The 18,602-nt window shown below is 45.4% G+C and overlaps 1 protein-coding gene across 7 annotated transcripts in view; it reads left to right on the plus strand.

The window, feature by feature from the left end:
• Positions 1 to 5,815: 5,815 nt before the first annotated feature.
• ifngr2 (interferon gamma receptor 2) overlaps positions 5,816 to 18,602 on the plus strand; it is a 44,155-nt gene continuing 31,368 nt past the window's right edge. Inside the window, exons 1-4 of one of the 7 annotated variants that reach the window (XM_085920048.1) lie at positions 5,816 to 6,195; positions 6,879 to 6,924; positions 11,160 to 11,242; positions 16,677 to 16,846. In XM_085920048.1, the coding sequence (XP_085776174.1) occupies positions 6,173 to 6,195; positions 6,879 to 6,924; positions 11,160 to 11,242; positions 16,677 to 16,846 (322 nt within the window). In that variant the 5' untranslated portion in view covers positions 5,816 to 6,172. Of the gene's footprint in view, positions 6,196 to 6,878; positions 6,925 to 11,127; positions 11,243 to 16,676; positions 16,847 to 18,602 lie in introns of all 7 variants that reach the window. The other 6 variants (XM_085920053.1, XM_085920050.1, XM_085920052.1 and 3 more) reach the window with 6 other exon arrangements.

An 18,602-nucleotide genomic window follows, 5' to 3' on the forward strand; every position in this document is an offset into this window, starting at 1 on the left:
GAAATACTTTTTGTCTTTGTTTTTATTTGATTACTATTCAAGATGTCCGATTCAAGTCATTCTTCAATGTTAAAAAAAACGTATATTAACAATATCACACTTGTATTGTAATTTTTTTTTTTTTTTCACATTTTCAGCTGGTGGAGTGCCGCAGGATTTTTTCAATAAAAAAAAAAAGTGTGTCTTGGCTCGAAAAAGGTTGAAAAACACTGCTTTAGAGGACAATGTGGGTTCCCCTTCCCATGGGCTCACCACCAGTGGGAAGGGGCAAAGAGATTAGGTGCGATGTGAGCTGGGTGGCAGCCAATTACAGAAGTAATCTCTAAAGACATACGTATAATGTCACCTCTGGCAGGGAAGAGATTCGAGCTTGTGTGAGGCAGAAGAGTTCAGACTAGACATAGACGGACTTGTCTCCATACACAGCTTGGGCTCTGGTACTCATCCTCTCAAATTGGGCTGGACTCTCTTCCACACTGGAGTTGCGCACGGTGAGAGAGAGGCCCGCCGCCTTTGGGTGAAGGGCACGTGTTGTATGTGCCTATGCACCAAACACCAGCTCAGAGTAGCCACTCTTTTTGGAGTCCTTGGAGGGTTTGCTGAAGAGCGCTTCCACTGGGGACTCCTTTATTGTGCTGGGGGACTTCAATGCTCACATGGGCAATGACAGTGAGACCTAGAATGGGGTGATTTGGAGGAATAACCCTCCATCTGAACCAAATAGTATTTTGTTATTGGACTTCAGAGCTCGTCACGGATTGTCCGTTGTCCACAAACATTATATTCAAACATAACAGTGTCCATATGTGCACTTGGTACCAGGACACCCTAGGTTGCTGTTGGATGATCGACTTTGTAGTTGTGGCATTTGATTTGCGACAGCATGTATTGAACACTAGGATGGAAAAGGGGCGGAACTGTCAACTGATCACAACCTGCTGGTGTGTTGGCGCCGGTGGTGGGCGAAGATGCTTATCCGACCTGGCAGACCGAAACTTACCGTGTGGGTCTGTTGGGAATGTCTAGTAGAATCCCTGTCTAAAGAGTTTCAACTTTCACCTTCGGTGGGGGACATTGAGTCTGAGTGTTTTGTGCCTCCATTGTTGAGTTTGCCGATTTGAGCTGTGGCTGTAAGATGCCTGTCGTGGTGTCAATACACTAGCGGTAAGGGATGCTGTCAAGCTAAAGAAAGATTTGCTCACTTGAATCATAAGGAGCTCAAAAACGAGCTGAAAATGTAATCACAGTACTTCAACTGATGAATTTGTTAACGATGTAAATGTTTGGATTTAACTCGATCACTGTTAGAATAGGCCTCATTGGCACTTGGTAGCTTGAATTATGTCGTTATATCACTGCAACCTTTCACTTGCTTTTATTGGCTTTCCCTTCTTTATTACACCCAATGCACATATGCAGAAGTTGATCTCAGTTAAGACTACAAGGTCACACTATCACACAGGCTAGGCAGAGTCACCCCCTTGCAGGAGGGCGGGCAAGAGTAGTATAAGAATAGCAACCTTGGAGATGGGGGTTAGACCTCGATTGATTGATTGATTGATTGATTGATTGATTGATTGATAATTTTATTCAGAATATGCTTGGTAGGCCGATTGAGCACTCCAAATTGCCCCTAGGTGTGAGTACGAGTGTGGATGTATTCAAATATACAAAAAATAACGAGCTTCCTGTTTGTTATCAGATAAAGTCCTTGCATAAAACCAAATTAAATTGAGGAAGCAAAATAAAGAGGAAAAAAAGACATTCAGAAAGAAGAAGCATAGCTTTTTAGCTGTCACCCCTTTATCAAAGCATAATTTTTATTTAATTTATAGATAGATAGATAGATAGATAGATAGATAGATAGATAGATAGATAGATAGATAGATAGATAGATAGATAGATAGATAGATAGATAGATAGATAGATAGACAGACAGACACTGACACAGAGACAGACAGACGCAGACGGACAGACAGACAGACACAGACAGACAGACACAGACAGGGAAAACGCGTTCTTGTTTTAGATGAATCGGATCCGTTGATGATTTTTGTAGACTGTAAGAAAACTAGAAGTACCTAGCTGGCCGGCCTAGGTGCTCCGTCCAGCTCATCCCAAGGCGTTTCCAGGCCAGCTGAGAGACAGTATTTCCAGTGCGTCCTGGGTTATCCACGGGGTCCTGCCGGTGGGACATGCCTAGAACACCTCCCCCAGGGAAGCAGCCTGATGAGATACCCGAGCCACCTCATCTGGCTCCTTATGAACAGAATCGGTGACAGAGGGCAGCCTTGGCGGAGTCCAACCATCACTGGGAAAAAATCCAACTTACTGCCGGAAATGCAGACCAAACTCTGGCATCGATGATACAGGGACCGAACCACCCTCATCAGTTGGTTCGGCACCCCGTACTCCCGAACCACCCGCGACAGAACTCCCCGAGGGACACGGTCGAATGCCTTCTCCAAGTCCACAAAACACGTGGACTAGTTGAGCGAACTCCCATGCACCCTCGAGGCTCCTGCCAAGGGTATAGAGCTGGTCCACTGTTCCACGGCCAGCACGAAAACCACAGTTTAACTACCTCGGCGAGTTCGACCCCAGAGATTGTAGTCCACCACAGATTCTATCATCATAAGAATCATCAACAAAGTCAGTTACATTGAACATACCAATCCATTATTCATAAAGTCAAAAGTAATCAAATTGCAAGACACTAGTTTTAATGACAGTACAATTTATGTAAAAAGCCAGAAATAATTTATTGCCAAAACAACTACAGATAAGGTTTCATGATAGAGGAGGTTACTAATTGAGAGAGCCATTAAACTTCAGAGTACAAAATTGCCAGACCACAATCAAAAAATATTGCATAACAATCTACAGAGTAAAGCTATGGAACAGCCTGAGCACGGAAATGAAACAATGTCCAACCATCAACCAATTTAAAAATAAATGCAAACTATCTATTTGGGCCAAATACAGGGAAATACAGGGAGGGGTAGCATGGGTATTGTAAAACAGTTCTATCTGTGTTATTATATAAATGTGGATGATTGATTATTGGGTGCTTACGTATTATCGGGAGGACCTTTAAAAAAACGACTCAAAAATTAAAGTAAATTATTTATTGAAACGATAACATTACATTTGTAATTCCGGAGGCCAGAACGACCCCGAGCACCAGCGGTCAGCCACGGAGGGTGCTGGATCATCCATACTTCCATAGCTCCAGAGATCCATAGTTCCATAGCTCCATAGCCCCGGAGCTCCATAGCCCCGGAGCTCCATAGCCCCGGAGCTCCATAGCTCCATAGCCCCGGAGCTCCATAGCCCCGGAGCTCCATAGCTCCATAGCCCCGGAGCTCCATAGCCCCGGAGCGCCATAGCTCCATAGCCCCGGAGAAAAAGTAAAAATCAAAGGTCCTCCCAATAATACGTAAGGATCCTGAAGGAACACAACAGCCTCTTCCTCAGTGCGCGGTAAATCAAAGATCTTCATACTAACCAACAAACCATGTGAAAAAAAAGAAAAAGTAAAAATCAAAGGTCCTCCCGATAATACGTAAGCACCGATTATTGTATTGATTATGTTATTGATGATTATATCATTGATTATTGATTATTCTGATTATTGCATTTTAGCACATGGTATTGTTCTGATTATTGTGCATTATTACATAAGTGAATGTGTGTGGTATATAATTATGGTATATAAGTACATAGGTATAGAAAAATCTGTATTATGAATAGATAAAAGAGATAGGGGGTAGGATTTGAAAAGTTCTTTAACTTCTTCCTACACCTTTTCGTGTCCTAATTGTTATTTACAACTTGCTTGGGACATTTTTTTATTGTCCTGGTTTTTTTTTTTTTTCCCTTTTCTTTTTCCTTTTATATTTTACTTTTACTTTTTCTGTTTTTAAGCTCGAAATAAAATTAACGTGCTACCCAGCGCCCCACCGAGCCGCCTTGTTACTGAAGACTTGTAGCTATGGGCATGTAAGGGTACACTGTGTGTGTGTGTGTGTGTGTGTGTGTGTGTGTGTGTGTGTGTGTGTGTGTGTGTGTGTGTGTGTGTGTGTGTGTGTGTGTGTGTGTGTGTGTGTGTGTGTGTGTGTGTGTGTGTGTGTGTGTGTGTGTGTGTGTGTGTGTGTGTGTGTGTGCGTGCGTGCGTGCGTGTGTGTGTGTGTGTGTGTGTGTGTGTGTGTGTGTGTGCGCGTGCGCGTGCGCGTGCGCGCGCGCGCACCTCCCAGTTTTCTTTCGATAAATATCCCCTTGCAAGAGGCTCAAGTCAGACTGCTTTCAAGCACCACTGCACCACACAGAGTGCTGATGGCTTTCTCCGCTTGCCAAACCGTCTCACGTATGGTTCTTGCAAAGAAGTTAGAGTGAGCAACACTCTAACAATGCGGCACAAGGATCGGACTCTACGCCCACGAGAAGTGGCAACAGCGACATCGTCGCTGACCCTCCCCGCCCCCCTCTCCCCCTTGGAGCAAGCGTCATCATCGAATGCGATGGACAGCTAAGAGCATGTGTATGTATGTGACAAAAAACATGAGAAAAAATAAACCTGTATCTAGCCATAGTTGTTGGCAGACAGTCATGGAATAAATGTGTTCCTCACTTCCACCACAGTGTACACTGTGTATTGTATGTATTTTGTATTTTATTATGATACACGATATTGTCATATATTGTATGTTTGTCACAGATGTAAAAAAAAAAAAAATCCCATATCCACAAAACAGACCAACCATAATCTTAAATCATACTGTCTTCCAGTTAGTCATCTAGCATGACGTCATCAAAAGGCTCAGGCCCCGACCCAATGTGAAAACGCAAATAGGTCTGGTACCTACACTGGCTCTGCCCAAGATGCACCCTCATTTGAATAACATTTATTTCTGTATTTTAGGACAAAATCTGTTGAAATAAAAAAAAGTGGGAATAAAAAGTAATACCAAGAAACAGGATTGAAAATTTAACCCCAAAATTTCCAATTATTACTTACTAATTACTTATTCGTTGCTCTTGTCTGTTCGTTTTTTACTCTTTGTGCTATTTGATGTGAGTGTTGTGTACTGTGTCTAGTCACCGTGGGACGGTGGGAAACGTAATTTCGATCTCTGTGTGTGCCTTGATGTGAAGAAATTGACAAAGCGGAGTTTGACTTAAGAACATCAAAACACAATACTAAATGAAAGTGAAATAAGTACAAAATAAATAAAGTTAAAGTCCAAATGATCATCGTCACACACACATCTGGGTGTGGTGAAATTTGTCCTCTGCATTTAACCAATGTCATGTTGATCCATCCCCTGGGGGAGAGGGGAGCAGAATCATTTGGTGATCTAACACCCCAATTCTAATCCTTAATGCTGAGTGCCAAGCAGGGAGGCAATGGGTCCTGTTTTTATAGTCTTTAGTATGACCCGGCTGGCCGGGGTTTAAACCCACAACCTTCCAGTCTCAGGGCGGACACTCTACCACTGGTCCACTAAGCTGATATCAAAATAAATACCATTATGATTATACAAAAACAATTGAATATGACTTTACAAGTTATTTTATTACAATTAAATGTATATTCGGTTTTAGTTGCACTTTTACTTAATTTTGGATTTTGGAAGTTTTGGCTCTCCGTACGGGAAATCATCTACACATGGCTGGAAACCTGCGTGAATTAAATGTGCAATATCTATGAAACCATAGCAGCACAAACGAACGTTTTTGCAGTACAAACCAGCACAAACGAACGGTACCATTCTGGGTCCATTTGGAGATAAATGGGAGGGGGGGGGGGTGAGTGACGTCATCAATATAAATTAAATGTGTAATATCTACAAAATCGTAGCAGCACAAACGAAAGTTTTTGCAGCAGGTCGGCGGGAACGATCAGCCGTAGCCTCATCCGCATTCCTATCTAAAGACGGCGGTAGTGCACAGTAAAAGTTGCTTCAAGGTGGTCATAGAGCGAGAGAAAGAGAAAGCGAGAGAGAGCTAGAGAGAGAGAGAGAGCGTGAGAGTAAGGGGCTTGTTAGAAGCCGAATTTACCTTTGCCCCCACCCCAGATGTCTTACAAATTCAATTGATTAAGATAGTTTGACAGGTTTTGTAATCTTTTGGTGGCAAGAAATTATGCAGTCAAAATGGCTTTCCTCCTAATATGCATTCACTTCGTCGCGCAAGGTAAGTGCGAATAAATTGACCAAATTCTGTTCTACTGAACTACTCTTCATGACATTTTTTAACGTGCCATTATTTATAAAACGTTTAGGAATTCGTACTCAATGAGTTCAACGTTATTTGGGTCGGGGTGTACCCTTCATTGCAAAAGTGTACAGTATCACAAAATGGTTCCCGAGCGCGGCACCGCTGCTGCTCACTGCTCCCCTCTCCTCCAGGGGATGGATCAAAATCACACGGGGATGGGTTAAATGCAGAGGACAAATTTCACCACACCCAGGTGTGTGTGTGTGTGTGTGTGTGTGTGTGTGTGTGTGTGTGTGTGTGTGTGTGTGTGTGTGTGTGTGTGTGTGTGTGTGTGTGTGTGTGTGTGTGTGTGTGTGTGTGTGTGTGTGACGATCATTGGGACTTTAACTTTAACTTGTATATGTAGAGCAAATAATCATTCTCTCGCATTCAGCAGCTCCTGTTCCTAGTAGCCAGAGAAGTAAACAACCAAAACGTCACACAGGTTAACAGTAACATTTACGTAGCTTGCTAATTGCCCAATGACGACATTAAACGCACACACACACGACCACACGTTTCATATTTATATTATTTATACATTACTTTCTGTATGTCATTTATACTACATACTAACATTGTATTTACATGTTTTAAACTATTATTTAATGTTCTAACAGGTGTACCAAGCAACACGCACACACACTCAGGCACGTACGTAGGGCGGTGAGTCTCCAATATACATAGATACCAAATGGTCAGGTGACGCTTTTCGCCTTTTCCGGGCAGTATAAAAGCTTCTGACCTGGATAATGGTGGTGGTTGTTTCATCTGCTTTCATGCCTCGTGTTCTGGCCGCCATTAAACAACCCAAGATCTTGCCAATAAAGAACCAACTGTTACTCCACATCTTTGTTTTGCTTGCTCAACGACGGACATCTCAAACAACACGCAACAATCTGTATCCTTGCCGCTGATTGGCTTAGAACTGTAAGAGCAGTTCTAACCATTTAGAAGTTCTCAGCCTCCCGCAGTCGCGCCACATATCCACTCTTTCACTTCGTTTGCGTCAGCAGAATCGGCAGCATCTCTGATTTGCACTTTCTTTTGTCATGGACAAGGCAGCACAACCAAATGCAACACAGGCTCACATAAAGTTTAAAGAAGACAAGGAGGGCTGAAATGATGGCAAAGCAGGACTACGAAGCAAGCTGACGAGACGGTCAGCGAACTCGCGTCATCGAAGCAGACGAGCATAGCTCTCCCACTGGGGAGACTTATTGTTATAACATCAGTGTACCAGTGCGCACCGTAGGCGCTCCCACTGGGGACACGGTGCACCAGTGCTGGTTGTGTTCAGACATTAATAAGAGCAGAGCGTACTCTACCTTTCTGAACACACTTGCTTGAGTAATGCACGGATGTCAGAGTGAATGTCTGAACGCACCCTAAATATCTTTGATGAAGCCAAGTCAGCTTCTCTATCACCTGTCTTAGCAAATTTTCTGCAGTAAACCCTGACCACTTTGTGTTTTGAGGTTGCTTGATGCAATCTTCGTTCTTCCTATAATTCGTAATTGTATTTAATTATGCCCTTTGTCAGACTACACGACTTTTTTGTCGTTCATGACGGTCTCATTGTCAGACCTGACCTTGGGATATGTCACACTACACGCCAGTCACCAACCAGACCCCGTCCATTTGTCGTGTGCTACCTACAACATTGGAAGCGGCCGTGCAATGTTAGCGTCGGCGACTCTCAACCATTCGCCCGCCACAACTGCATCTTTTGGTACATCTCAAAGGAAAATTTGTTAAGCAGTGAGTACGGAAATCGGCTTGCCTCTGTAAACCTAACTCACTGGCAGCAGTGATGCGACAAAATCCGCCTTATTTTCGGCAGCATTTTGGCGCTACTTTCGTCACATCATTTCCACTTGTAAACTTACGCAGAGAACTAGTGTTTTTACACAGCCACAATGTGAATTTGTGATTGGGTTTTTATCTCTTGTTGTTGTCTCGAGTTTTTTAGTTAGATAGATCTAGGGCCTACTCAGCAAAGGTTTTCGCCAGCATGAGGATCGTGCCAGGGAAATAGACAAGCCAAACGGGATCAAGAACTGCTTCAGATGGGCATGGCTCGAGAGCAGCGTCATTGTACAACTTGGAACTCAGTCCGTAACCACGTGCCTGACGGAACATATCCGTAAAGTAGATGTACCGGGGAAGGTTTTGTGTACCGTCATTTTCTGACTATAAGTCGCGTTTTTTGTCATAGTTTGGGTGGGGAGGGGCGACTTATACTCAGGAGCGACTTATACTCAGGAGCGACTTGTGTGATTTTTTTCACAAATTTTCAAAATTCAAAAATCTGCGATGTAGTGAAACCGCAAAAAACGAACTGCGATGTAGCAAGGGATTACTGTCATTTGAACTGCAAGTGACGGCACCCGTGCCGCCCGGCGGTTGTTTACATAAAGGGCAAAGGATTCGATCACGGGATGACGAAGATGACGAAAGGCCCCACGTACTACCGGCATCATTAGCGGCTTTGTTTGTAAGTGACACGGAGGACGAAGAGTTTGAAGGATTTCATGATTTGGAGTGACACAAAAGGTTTGAAAAACTATTATGGCTTTTACGCACGCCCGGTCCTTCTCGACGGGAGCACTCTTTCACCTCCGTGGATGGAAGTCGGGGGCCGGCGCTCGACCGGGTGGCTGTCCGGATACGGTGGATGGGGCTCGGACATGGTTTATATGCACGCCCGGTCCTATCCTTTGAAGCTTTCTTCCACCTCTGTGGCTGGAAGTTCAGTAGTTGGCTCGTTGAACTCTTGTTTTGTTAAATAAAGAGCTGTTTACCAAACCCACATCTTTTTTGGTACTTTGTTAACGCTACAACATAGTTATATACTAGATCGCTGCAGCCCACGTGCGCCGTTGTTGACATGAAGAACGAGGAATTTGATCGATGGATTTAATGATTTGGAGTGACACAGATGGTTTGATAATGTTGTTGTAATATGATAGTTATTCAAAATATACTTTATATATCGTTATTTGGATCTGTGGCATAATTAGAAATGCAAACAAATAAACAAATAGTCCGACGTCAGCATATGCGGCGCGTACGCAGCATTGTTTACATAAAGCACATTGATGGATTTAATAAATTGGAGTGACACAGATGGTTTGATAATGTTGTAATATGATAGTTATTTAAAATATACTATATATATCGTTATATGGGTCTGTGGTATAATTAGAAATGCAATTTGCAACGGGTCCGACGTCAGCATATGCGGCACATAGGCAGCATTGTTTACATAAAGCACGATCGATAGATTTAATGAATTGGAGCGACACATATGGTTTGATAATATTGTTACTATGTGATAGTTATTTAAAATATACTTTATATATCGTTATATGGGTCTGTGGAATAATTAGAAATGCAAATCACGACGAATCCGAAGGCGAGCGTACGCTGCATTGTTTACCTAATAGATGATCGATGGATTCAATGATATCGAGTGTCACAGATGGTTTGATAATGTTGTTGTAATATGATAGTTATTCAAAATATACTTTATATATCGTTATTTGGATCTGTGGCATAATTAGAAATGCAAACAAATAAACAAATAGTCCGACGTCAGCATATGCGGCGCGTACGCAGCATTGTTTACATAAAGCACATCGATGGATTTAATAAATTGGAGTGACACAGATGGTTTGATCAACGTGTTATTTATGTAATACTTACTTGAATAACTCTGAATGTTACGTCAGGCCCGTTCACAGCTCCTCGTTTGTGTATATGTTACGTTAGCATACCGTATCGTTTAGCCTGTTGTTGCTGGTTCATGTCTGTTTTCGGTGTTGGATTTTGACAAATACATTCGCCCCAAAAGTGCGACTTATACTCCGGAGCGACTTATATGTTTTTTTTCACTTTATTGTGCATTTTATGGCTGGTGCGACTTATACTCCGGAGCGACTTATAGTCAGAAAATTACGGTATGTTTTTTTTTTCACTTTATTGTGCATTTTATGGCTGGTGCGACTTATACTCCGGAGCGACTCATAGTCCGAAAATTAAGGTATTTTCTGTCAAGCTATGATCAGCTATGGAGGTCGCAGCACTAGAAACATTAAGGAACACATCGAAACAAAAAAACACCAAGGTACTTTTTCAACCATGTGGGTTTAGAAAGCAACATGATGTTACATGCAAGCTAATGTTATGCTATTGTGATGATATCGTTAAAGAATAAATCTTCAAAGATCGGCCTCCCCAGACACCCGGTCAATCCAATCCCCCAGCCACCCGGTTACTTTACAGTATTTTTTCACATTTGTCATTCTCATCCCTGTGTATAGTTGTATAGTATGTCAACTCATATTAAAAATTCTGACATGCCAGGCTGTTGTCGTAGTGGTCATTAGCCATCCCAGACACCAGCCATCCACAGGAGCTATGACACGTCAAGACAACTCAATATCGGCGACACGTCTGTCGGCCAATAATAAAACTACACAAGCTATGACACGTCAAGACAACTCAATATGGGTTGTATAGTGTATAGTTGTATAGTATGTCAACTCATAATAAAAATTCTGACATGCCAGACTTTTGTCGTAGTGGTCATTAGCCATCCCAGACACCAGCCATCCACATGAGCTACGACACATCAAGACACGTCAGTCGGCTCATTATCGGGCTACATTTGTTTCGTCTGACAGCAGCATTAAAAATCAATATCAGAAAATGTTCAAACACAACATGCTGGTCCAATCTGGTCATAATCCTCTGCTCTACTGTCCTCCCAATGACTTTAGGTCTCCAGTCTGAAAATGAGCCTTTTGGATTGAATCTGGTGGTTTATTTTAGTAAATCTCACATTTCATTTTTCATCTCCCCCAGTATTCAGTGAAACTCTGCCCGCTTTGCCACAGGATGTCCTGTTTGATAACTGGCAGGTGACGTGGACTTCTGCTTCAGAAGAGAGCACTGTCACTTACACTGTGAGGTACAGCAGGTAAGTGGTATGAGTGTCTAAACCAGTGTCTAAACCAGTGGTTCTTAACCTTGTTGGAGGTACCGAACCCCACCAGTTTCATATGCGCATTCACCAAACCCCTCTTTAGTTAAAATAATTGTTTTCAAATAGATGACATAGATGTTTTTTACTGGTGCACAAAATTAGTCGTGCATGAACATCACCTTGTTCAAAGAACAAAACTAACATAATGCATGAACTCACAACAAATTACATACCTGCAAATCAGTGTGACTTCTGCTGTTGCCTTTGCAAGATATGCGTCATCACGAATTCCATCCATCCATCTTCTTCCGCTTATCCGGGGTCAGGTCGCGGGGTCAGCAGCTTTAGGAGGGACTCCCAGACCTCCCTCTCCCCAGCCACTTCATCCAGCTCATCCCGGGGGATCCCAAGGCGTTCCCAGGCCAGCCGAGAGACGTAGTCTCTCCAGCGCGTCCTGGTTCGTCCCCGGGGTCTCCTACCGGTGGGACATGCCCGGAACACCTCCCCAGGGAGGCGTCCAGGAGGCATCCTGATGAGATGCCCGAGCCACCTCATCTGGCTCCTCTCAACGTGGAGGAGCAGCGGCTCTACTCCGAGTCTCTCCCGGATGACCGAGCTTCTCACCCTATCTCTAAGGGAGAGCCCGGACACCCTGCGGAGGAAACTCATTTCGGGCGCTTTATTCCTGGATCTCGTTCTTTCGGTCACGACCCATAGCTCGTGACCATAGGTGAGGGTAGGAGCGTAGATCGACCGGTAAATCAAGAGCTTTGCCATTTGGCTCAGCTCTCTCTTCACCACGACGGACCGACACAGAGTCCGCATTACTGCCGACGCTGCACCAATCCGCCTGTTGATCTCGCGCTCCATCCTGCCCTCACTCGTGAACAAGACCCCAAGATACTTGAACTCCTCCACTTGGGGCAGGATCTCATCCCCGATCCGGAGAGGGCATTCCACCCTTTTCCGACCGAGGACCATGGACTCGGATTTGGAGGTGCTGACCCTCATCCCGACCGCTTCACACTCGGCTGCGAACCGCTCCAGTGAGAGCTGGAGATCACGGACTGAAGAAGCCAACAGTACCACGTCATCTGCAAAAAGCAGTGACGCGATGCTGAGGTCCCCAAACCGGACGCCCTCAACGCCTCGGCTGCGCCTAGAAATTCTGTCCATAAAAATTATGAACAGAATCGGTGACAAAGGGCAGCCTTGGCGGAGTCCAACCCTCACTGGGAACGAATCCGACTTACTGCCTGAAATGCGGACCAAACTGTGGCATCGGTGATACAGGGACCGAACCCCCCTTATCAGTTGGCTCGGCACCCCGTACTCCCGAAGCACCCTCCAGAGAACCTCCCGAGGGACACGGTCGAACGCCTTCTCCAAGTCCACAAAACACATGTGGACTGGTTGGGCGAACTCCCATGCACCCTCGAGGATCCTGCCAAGGGTGTAGAGCTGGTCCACTGTTCCACGGCCAGGACGAAAGCCACACTGCTCCTCCTGAATCCGAGGCTCGACATCCCAACGGATCCTCCTCTCCAGCACCCCTGAATAGACCTTACCAGGGAGGCTGAGGAGTGTGATTCCCCTGTAATTGGAACACACCCTCCGGTCCCCCTTCTTAAAGAGGGGAACCACCACCCCAGTCTGCCAATCCAGAGGCACCGTACCCGATGTCCACGCAATGCTGTAGAGGTGTGTAAGCCATGACAGCCCCACAACATCCAGAGCCTTTAAGAACTCCGGGTGGACCTCATCCACCCCCGGGGCCTTGCCACCGAGGAGTTTTTTAACTACCTCAGTGACTTCGACCTCCGAGATTGGAGAGTCCGCCTCAGAGTCCTCAGGCCCTGCTTCCACAATGGAAGGCGTGTCGGTGGAATTGAGGAGGTCTTCGAAGTATTCCCCCCACCGACTCTCGACATCCCGAGTCGAGGTCAGCAGCACACCATCTCCACTGTAAACAGTGTTGACCTTGCACTGCTTCCCCCTCCTGAGACGCCGGATGGTGGACCAGAATTTCCTCGAAGCCGTCCGGAAGTCATTCTCTATTGCCTCGCCACACTCCTCCCACGCCCGGGTTTTTGCCTCAGCAACCGCCGAAGCCGCGTTCCGCTTGGCCATCCGGTACCTGTCAGCTGCCTCCGGAGTCCCACAGGCCAAAACGGCCCTATAGGACTCCTTCTTCAGCTTGACGGCATCCCTTACCGCCGGTGTCCACCAGCGGGTTCGGGGATTGCCGCCACGACAGGCACCAACAACCTTACGGCCACAGCTCCGGTCGGCTGCCTCAACAATGGAGGCGCGGAACATGGTCCACTCGGACTCAATGTCCCCCGCCTCCCCCGGGACGTGGGAGAAGCTCTGCCGGAGGTGGGAGTTGAAGCTCTTCCTGACAGGGGATTCTGCCAGACGTTCCCAGCAGACCCTCACAGAGCGTTTGGGTCTGCCAGGTCGGACTGGCATCTTCCCCCACCATCGGAGCCAACCCACCACCAGGTGGTGATCAGTTGACAGCTCCGCCCCTCTCTTCACCCAAAACATGCGGCCGCAAATCCGATGACACGACTACAAGGTCGATCAACGAACTGTGGCCTAGGGTGTCCTGGTGCCAAGTGCACACATGGACACCCTTATGCTTGAACATGGTGTTCATTATAGGAAATCCGTGTCGAGCACAGAAGTCCAATAATAGAACACCGCTCGGGTTCAGATCGGGGGGGCCGTTCCTCCCAATCACGCCCTTCCAGGTCTCACTGTCATTGCCCACGTGAGCATTGAAGTCACCCAGTAGAACAATGGAGTCCCCAGAAGGAGCGCTCTCCAGCACTTCCTCCAGGGAGTCTAAGAAGAATGGGTACTCTGAGCTGCCGTTCGTTGCATAGACACAAACAACAGTCAGGACCCGTCCCCCCACCCGAAGGCGGAGGGAGGCTACCCTCTCGCTCACCGGGGTGAACCCCAATATGCAGGCGCCCAGCAATAAGTATGCCAACACCTGCTCGACGCCTCTCACCGTGGTCAACTCCAGAGTGGAAGAGAGTCCAGCCCCTCTCGAGAGGGCTTGTACCAGAGCCCAAACTATGTGTGGAGGCAAGTCCAACTATGTTTAGTCAGAACCTTTCTGCCTCACACACCAGCTCGGGCTCCTTTCCAGCCAGAGAGGTGACATTCCATGTCCCTAGAGCCAGCCTCTGCAGCCGGGGATTGGGCCGCCAAAGTCCCCGCCTTTGGCCGCCGCCCAGCTCACCATGCACCTGACCCCTTTGGCCCCTCCTATAGGTGGTGAGCCCATTGGAAGGGGGACCCACGTTTTATTTTTGGGCTATGCCCGACCGGACCCCATGAGCGAAGGCCTGGCTCCAGAGAGGGGCCCCGGTGACCCGCGTCCGGGCGAGGGAAAACGGCTTCCATATATTTTATTCATCATAAGGGGTCTTCCTAGCCGTGCTTTGTCTGGCCCCTCACCTAGGACCCTTCTGCCATGGGTGACCATACCAGGGGCATGAAGCCCCAGACAACATGGCTCCTAGGATCATAGGGGCACGCAAACCCCTCCACCACGATAAGGTGACGACTCACGGAGGGGGTCATCACGAATTTACACAATAAATCAGGTGTGTTCGGACCTCTGCAGTGGAGGCTCTACTGAACCCCTGAGACCGACTCACCGAACCCCAAGAGTTTGATCAAACCCAGGTTACGAATCACTGGTCTAAACTAGTCTATAAGTGTCATGCTTCATGTATACATAGGCTACTTTTCTTTCAAAATGGTTGGATCACTTGACTTTGTACAGTGGATTGTACTTGGTTTAAAAAGTCCCAACTGTCATTTAAAGCAGTGGTCCCCAAACCCTGGACCGGTACCTGTCCATGAATCATTTGGTACCAGGCCACCTAAGAAAAAATAAATCACTTGCATTATTTCCGTTTTATTTATCTGAGTCTGAACGATATTTTGTTTTGAAAAATGGACCAGATTCTCTCTGAACATAACATTACTCATGTTGTGTTGTTGGCGTGATCTTGTGAGGACTCTGCTAGTTAAGTTGCATAAAAGTACACAGTAGATTCACGTTTATTATTATATTATACAGTGGTGTTCGTATTCAAAATCCCCCCTTGGAACTAAGGATTGAAGGGTGTGTTAGGAACATGGTGCTTGTGTTAACGCATTTCAGCTATTTGTTAGAGTTGACAAATTATTTTGATTGGAGGGTTGACTAAAATCATTAACTTTGTTAAAACCTTCCACCTTTCCTTGCCTCGTTGAAACTTTCCAAATTCATTTGTTGAAACCTTCCAAATGATGTGGAAACATTCTTGCTTCGTTAGTTATCTAAATTGCACTTTCCACAACCTTGTAAAACACAGCGCAAAGACCCTCTGCACTGATTAACCAGTTTGCAGAGGGGAGCCTCAAAATCTGTTCACTCTCACCCCCACCCTGCTTTCTCTCAATAAATATTCTCTTGCAAGAAGCGAAGATCAGACTGCTTTCAAGCACCTCTGTACCCCACAGGGTGCTGATGACTTTCTCTGCTTGCAAGTGTAAAATGGCCAAACTGTCTCACGTGTGGTTCTTGCTTAAAAGGTAGAGTGGGCAAAACTCAATCATTATTGTTCTTCCGATTCCTCGTTTTAGGAGTGTAAGTTCAGTGAAGTCAATAACGACGCACCTCCTGTGTCTCTAACCCTTTCCTTCGGCACCACAGTACCATTGTTTTTATGCCGGTCGTATCATTTTATTTTGTTGTATTTATACGCCACACCTTAAAAGTCGATTCATGAGAATATTGTCTGACAATAATCCGGGTCATGTTGCTAAAAAGGTTGGGGACTCCTGATTTAAAGGGACGGTAAAGCGAGTCCAACATTGGCACTTATGTGATTGGACTGCATTAAAAAAATAATGGCAGTACTGCAAGTCCCCCCTGAAAAAATGTCACACGTTTTAACGATATTTTGGAACAGTGGCGATGGACTTACTGACACCCACTTTTTGGGCAGAGTCTGCTTGATTTGACACATCAGACATCAGTACGGAAAAGCTCTCGAATTGTGTCTGCGCCTTTTAACCTGAAGCGCCTTGTGGTGCGAAAAATACAGTAAATATGCTCTGAAGTCCAGGTATGGGGTACCACCGCCGTAGATCTAAGTGTGTCTGTCGGTCATGGACTGTAACATGATGAGTCATGGGAGGTAGGTCCATGCAGGTCCATAAATGCATTTATTGCTGCGTAGCAGGATTTTCGAAATTGATCCAAGATAAAATGAACCAGTACATTAAATGGAGTATGGGGGTGAAATTTTGTTATTTATTTTAATGGAACAGTATTTGTTATTATTTTTTCAAAATAGTTATTAAAGTTTGTGAAAAACACAGTCTGAGTTGCCCGTTGTTTCTTTTTTTAATTCAGCTTTGACTCTGATCTTTGGAAAGATGTCCCAACCTGCAAGCAGATTAATTTCACTTCATGTAAGGTAACTTCCATCAAAGCCGAGGCAGAGCATGGCTGTGTTATGCTGGGTGTGCAAGCAGAATGGCGTGGGCTGACTTCAGATCTAGTCAGAGCCTGTAGCAGACAAGGTAAGCATGTCGCGTGTGCACAAAAAAATTGGTACCTCTGCTAAATTAGAAGCATATTTTGCAATCTGATGATGATAGAACTTTATTCATCTCACAGCGGGGACATTTTTCTTGTCACAGCAGCGTACAAAGAGGGCAAGAATACAAGTGCCTAATTTGAAAAAGGATTATTACGCATAATCAATCTGCAACAGACAAGGACAAAGACAAGTGCCACTAGTAGCAGTAGAGACGAAACACAATTTTATCAGGCGCCATGCATGTTGTAAAGTCTGACAGCAGTGGGAATGAAGGACTTGCGAAATCTTTCCTTCCTACACCGTGGGCGTAATAGTCTGCTGCTAAAGAAGCTGCTCAGTTGTGTTGTCCATGATGGATTTCAGCTTAATTAACGTCCTCCTCTCACCCACCTCAATGGAGTCCAGGGGACAGCTCAGGACAGAGCTCGCTCTCCTGACACTCTTATTTAGTCTCCCCCTGTCCCGGTCCGTACTGCCCCCACCCCAGCAGACCACAGCGTAGAGCAGTGGTGTCAAACTCATTTTTTTCGCGGGCCGCATTGTAGTCATAGCTTCTTTCGGAGGGCCATTATGACTGTCAACCCAAATAAATGTATAAGCACCTCATATTATATACAGCAAAAGCTACAAAACAAACTGAAAAATAACTCGTTTTCAAATCAGACGAGTAAAAACTGGTCAAATACCAGGCGTATTTGACCAGTAAATTATGTCATCTGTTTGTTTTTGTACTTTCAGCCTTAAGATATTTGCTCCAGTTTTTGTCAATATGCAAAAATTGATTTAATTTGATTAAATGGGCATTCCGCCGTCCGTGCAAAAAAAAAATTGTAGGCAGCATTCACATGCAATATAACATGTCTTCTCTCCTTAAAGGTCTGGATGGCAAAGATGTTCTCCTTGCATTGCAGCAATGCTCCGAGTGGAGCCTCGGTTTTCAACCACAATCCGTTCCAGAAGGCTGTTCGAGAAGTGAATCGTTCGAATTCCGAGTCATGTTTTCCCAGTACAAATAATGCCAAAAGATGTAATCCGTTCCAAGCAAAATAAACGGCTTTTTTAAGCATTTTTTCATTTGCGCATTTTTGTCCGATCGCGCAACTCCAGTGCACCGCCAAACGTGCAACTGTAGTGCGTCGCCGACCACGCAACTGCACCGCCCTGGTCGCATTATTGTGACAGAGCCGTCCTAAATTTAGAAAATATTTTTAAAGTCCTGATGTACTTTCCGAAATTTAAGTGGACCTCAGTGGGCAGGGAGGTTGATTTTGTCCAATCTCGCAACTGCAGCGCACCGCCGAACACGCAACCGTAGCGCGCCGCCGTCCGTGCAACTGCACCGCGCTGGTTGCATTATTGTGACAGAGCGGTCGCTAAAATTTAGAAAATATTTTTGAAGTCCTGATGTACTTTCCAAAATTTAAGTGGACCTCAGTGCGCAGGGAGCTTAATTTGGTCCGATCGCGCAACCGCAGTGCGCCGGGTGCTCACTGTCGCATTGCTTTAGGAGCATCTTTGTGTTTTAGGATGGCTTTACTGCTCCGACTTGCTTCCTTTAGAGGCATGAATAGAGTTGATGCAATCCTCAGAGTAATGAGAATGTAATAATGAACAGAGTCAGTTGGCATGCGGGACAACCTAATTTTGTCCGACATCCGAAGCAAAAAGATCTCGAATTTTTTGTTCGAATACCCATTTGTTTGGGAACCGGGACGTTCAAAAACTGAATTTAAAAA

This window comes from Syngnathus leptorhynchus, chromosome 9 (genome assembly GCF_054491065.1).
Source record: "Syngnathus leptorhynchus isolate UIUO chromosome 9, UIUO_Slep, whole genome shotgun sequence".
Lineage (NCBI taxonomy): Eukaryota > Metazoa > Chordata > Actinopteri > Syngnathiformes > Syngnathidae > Syngnathus > Syngnathus leptorhynchus.